This window comes from Buceros rhinoceros, unplaced genomic scaffold, assembly GCF_000710305.1.
Source record: "Buceros rhinoceros silvestris isolate BGI_N320 unplaced genomic scaffold, ASM71030v1 scaffold29852, whole genome shotgun sequence".
Classification (NCBI taxonomy): Eukaryota; Metazoa; Chordata; class Aves; order Bucerotiformes; family Bucerotidae; genus Buceros; species Buceros rhinoceros.
In genome coordinates, this window is record NW_010398765.1 from 4,284 (window position 1) to 7,228 (window position 2,945).

At 58.5% G+C, this 2,945-nt stretch overlaps 1 protein-coding gene across 1 annotated transcript in view; it reads right to left on the bottom strand.

The window, feature by feature from the left end:
- Positions 1-10: 10 nt before the first annotated feature.
- Positions 11-2,945, bottom strand: part of AS3MT (arsenite methyltransferase) — a gene marked incomplete at both ends in the record, with an annotated part of 4,243 nt that continues 1,308 nt past the window's right edge. The window contains 8 exons of the mRNA XM_010131234.1: positions 11-64; positions 920-1,054; positions 1,456-1,598; positions 1,721-1,852; positions 1,950-2,031; positions 2,265-2,334; positions 2,643-2,779; positions 2,880-2,944. Coding sequence (XP_010129536.1) covers positions 11-64; positions 920-1,054; positions 1,456-1,598; positions 1,721-1,852; positions 1,950-2,031; positions 2,265-2,334; positions 2,643-2,779; positions 2,880-2,944 — 818 coding nt within the window. The remainder of the gene's footprint in view (positions 65-919; positions 1,055-1,455; positions 1,599-1,720; positions 1,853-1,949; positions 2,032-2,264; positions 2,335-2,642; positions 2,780-2,879; position 2,945) is intronic.

The window sequence follows — 2,945 nt, forward strand, 5'->3', positions numbered from 1 at the left end:
GGTGGCAGGCAGGACCCAGGGCTGCCAGCCGCTCCAGCAGCTGGAAGGGATCACAGATCTTCTCCTGGAGGGAGAGAACAACCCCGAGCAGGATCAGGCCAGAGGGAAGCAAGAGACACCCTGGGAAAGCAGCATGTCCCCTCACTCTCTCCCTGCCAGCAGGGAAGCTCAGGCAGACCCGCCACAGCTCGGGCACACACATCACTCCAGCTGCTTGTCACTGCCGCCAGGAGGAAGCCAAGAGCTTCTCTGGGACTTTGGCTCTGCTTTTAGCTGAGAAATGCCTCCTGCTTGGACGGGGACCTGAGAACATTTCATTCTCCCCAAGAACAAGGTTGTGTTTCAGGGACATGCAGCTGCAGGGCGTTATCTCCCTCGCCTCTTCTGGCCCATCTACAGGCTGGAGTGACCACCAAAAGAGGAGGAGAGAGGCCTCCAGCAGATAGAGGTTCTCTGTGCTGCAGGGTCAGGGCTGGCAGCCAGGGCCAAGGTCACATCAGCAGCTGGGAGAGTGATGGGCAGGAAGGAGCCATGGGGATGGGACGTAACATTCTTGGGGCAGGCTGTCCCCAGCCATCTCCCCAGAAGAAGGATGTCTCCCCTTTGGGAGAACTCAGGAGGGTCCAGCTGCCAGCCTCAACAGCCCCCACGGACACGTTGGGGGTGCAAGAGTCTCTTGCACCTGGCGATTAGAGCAGATTGCCCCTTTGCAGGGCTCCAACCTCTGCTGGGGTGCAGTCACCCAAATTCAGGCACCAGGCAACACCCTCAGCGTCCCATGAGCTCCTGCCTGGCCCAGAAGGACTCAGGTCTCTCTGTGTCATGTCATAACCCCTCTGATAGCCCAGGACAACCCTGATGGTACGGAACACCCATGTCCCTATCCCTGAATGCAGCCATGGAGCTGCTTGCTACCAACCTTTACCCCCTTGCAACAGCAGCCCTGCAGTGCAACAGCATCGGCCTCATCAGCTCGGAACAGGAACTCAACTGCAAACCTGGAGCTACGCAAGATTGCAGCCATCTCGGCATCCACATCCACTACCTCTCCTTCCTGGGGGCAGAGGGATGTCACAGGGTTGGGGTCCAGGATATGCAGCCCAAGAGACACCAGCCACCCAGCCGGATGATGGTGGGAGGAAAAGCAGGGGCACAGCCTGGACAAAAACCTTGGGAAATACTGACAATAACCAAGCAGCTGGCTTCAAACCCTCCTGTGAAACCACCACGGATGTCCTGCTCTTATGTTGACCCCAAAGCAATGCATGGGGCTGGCTCCCTTTCCTGTCCCTATTTGCACCTCCCCTGTTGCAGATCCCACCACCCAGCCCCTCTACCAAAGCTTACCCCCAAAACCACAGAGGACGCTGCTCAGCAGCACTGCACAGCTTTACCCAACCCCTACAGACTAGGACCGCTTGGCATCCTGGGGAGCTCCAGTATGCCGCCCCACACCTTGAAGGTGAAGTTGGCATCAAACACCAGCTCTCGCTCGTGCCCCATGATCCTGCCGTTGTAGACGACCTGGCCTGGCCCAGCTCGGCTGCTATCTGGCACCTTGAAGAGGCGGAAAGTCGCTGAGACAAAGCGGCAGTCACCTGCAAGGGAGAGGTGGATGGGTCGGGCACTAAGCGGCCAGGCTGGGAACTGGCAGGGCCCAGCATCCTAGCACAGCTTCCCATGGCTGCCTGGATCCCATGGTCCCTGGTCAGACCCTCACCGATGACGGCCTCCAGCTCCTTGTTGCCAATGGTGACGGGGCTGGCGGTGACCAGGCATGGGGGGCTGAACCCCACCTCCTCAGCGATGCTGTACAGGTCTTTCCAGTACAGGGCTCCTGCCAGGCACTCCCCTGGCATGAGACCAAGGACAAGGTGATGGAGGCAAAGGTTTGGTCCCCATCCCATGCCACCCCCACTCCATTCCATGCCACTCCCCACCCTACGCACCCCACACCACCCTGTGCTTCCGGATGGTCTCGCTCAGGCGCTGGTTGGCGTAGATATCACTGAAGTACATCTCTCCCCCGGGCTGGCAGGCAGCAAGGAGTGAAAAGAGACCCCATGAAGCAAAGGGAAGAAAGTGGCAGGGAGAACTGTGCACCCCTCAATACTACCCTGCTCAGGACCCTCTGCAGAGGTGCCCTGTCCTGGCCCCAACCCACATCCCTGCCTTGCTGGAGCCTATTTGTGGCATCCCAGTGGCACCCCAACAGCAGGGCTACCCTAACCCTGCTCCAGTCCCGTCGCCTGCCCCGGTATTACCTTCAGCACACGATAAGCCTCGTGCAGCACAGCCCTCTTGTCAGGGACAAGGTTGATCACGCAGTTGGATCTGGGGAGAGGGAGACCAAGGCTCATTTGCACCCTCTCACACGCTCAGCACCACTGGCTATGCTGCACATTCACCAGCTGCTGCATGTCCCATCGCTTCATGCAGGATTCAGAGACACTGATTTGATCATTAAAAAGGCAGCTGGTATATTCCCAGGCTCTGGCCCAGATTCGGAGATTTTCTAGGATTTTCCCTTTCCTAACATATATTCTTGAAGGGGCAACCCAGCAGGATGTGGACCCAGACCCCAGCCCATGGCCTCAGGCAGCAGCAGGGCTGGGGCTGACAGTGCCCTGCGCAGTACCTACACAACAATATCAAAGCTCTCATTGGTAAGCCCAGCATCACTCAGCTTCTCCATGTAGCCCTGGAGGAACTCCACGTTCGGCTTTTGGTAGCCAAACTTGTCCATGTGGTAGGCAATGTGCTTCTTCGCTACCTCAACCTGGGAGAAGCAAGGGAACAATGGTGGGAGGATGCGGGGCAGGGGCGGGGGTGGGTGAAGGGATGCTGAGGGGACGAGAAGCTCTGGCTCTGCGCCATACCTGGCCCTCAGTCATGTCTATCCCAGTGATGTGGCCCTGCTCCCCAACCAGCTGGCTCAGAAGGGA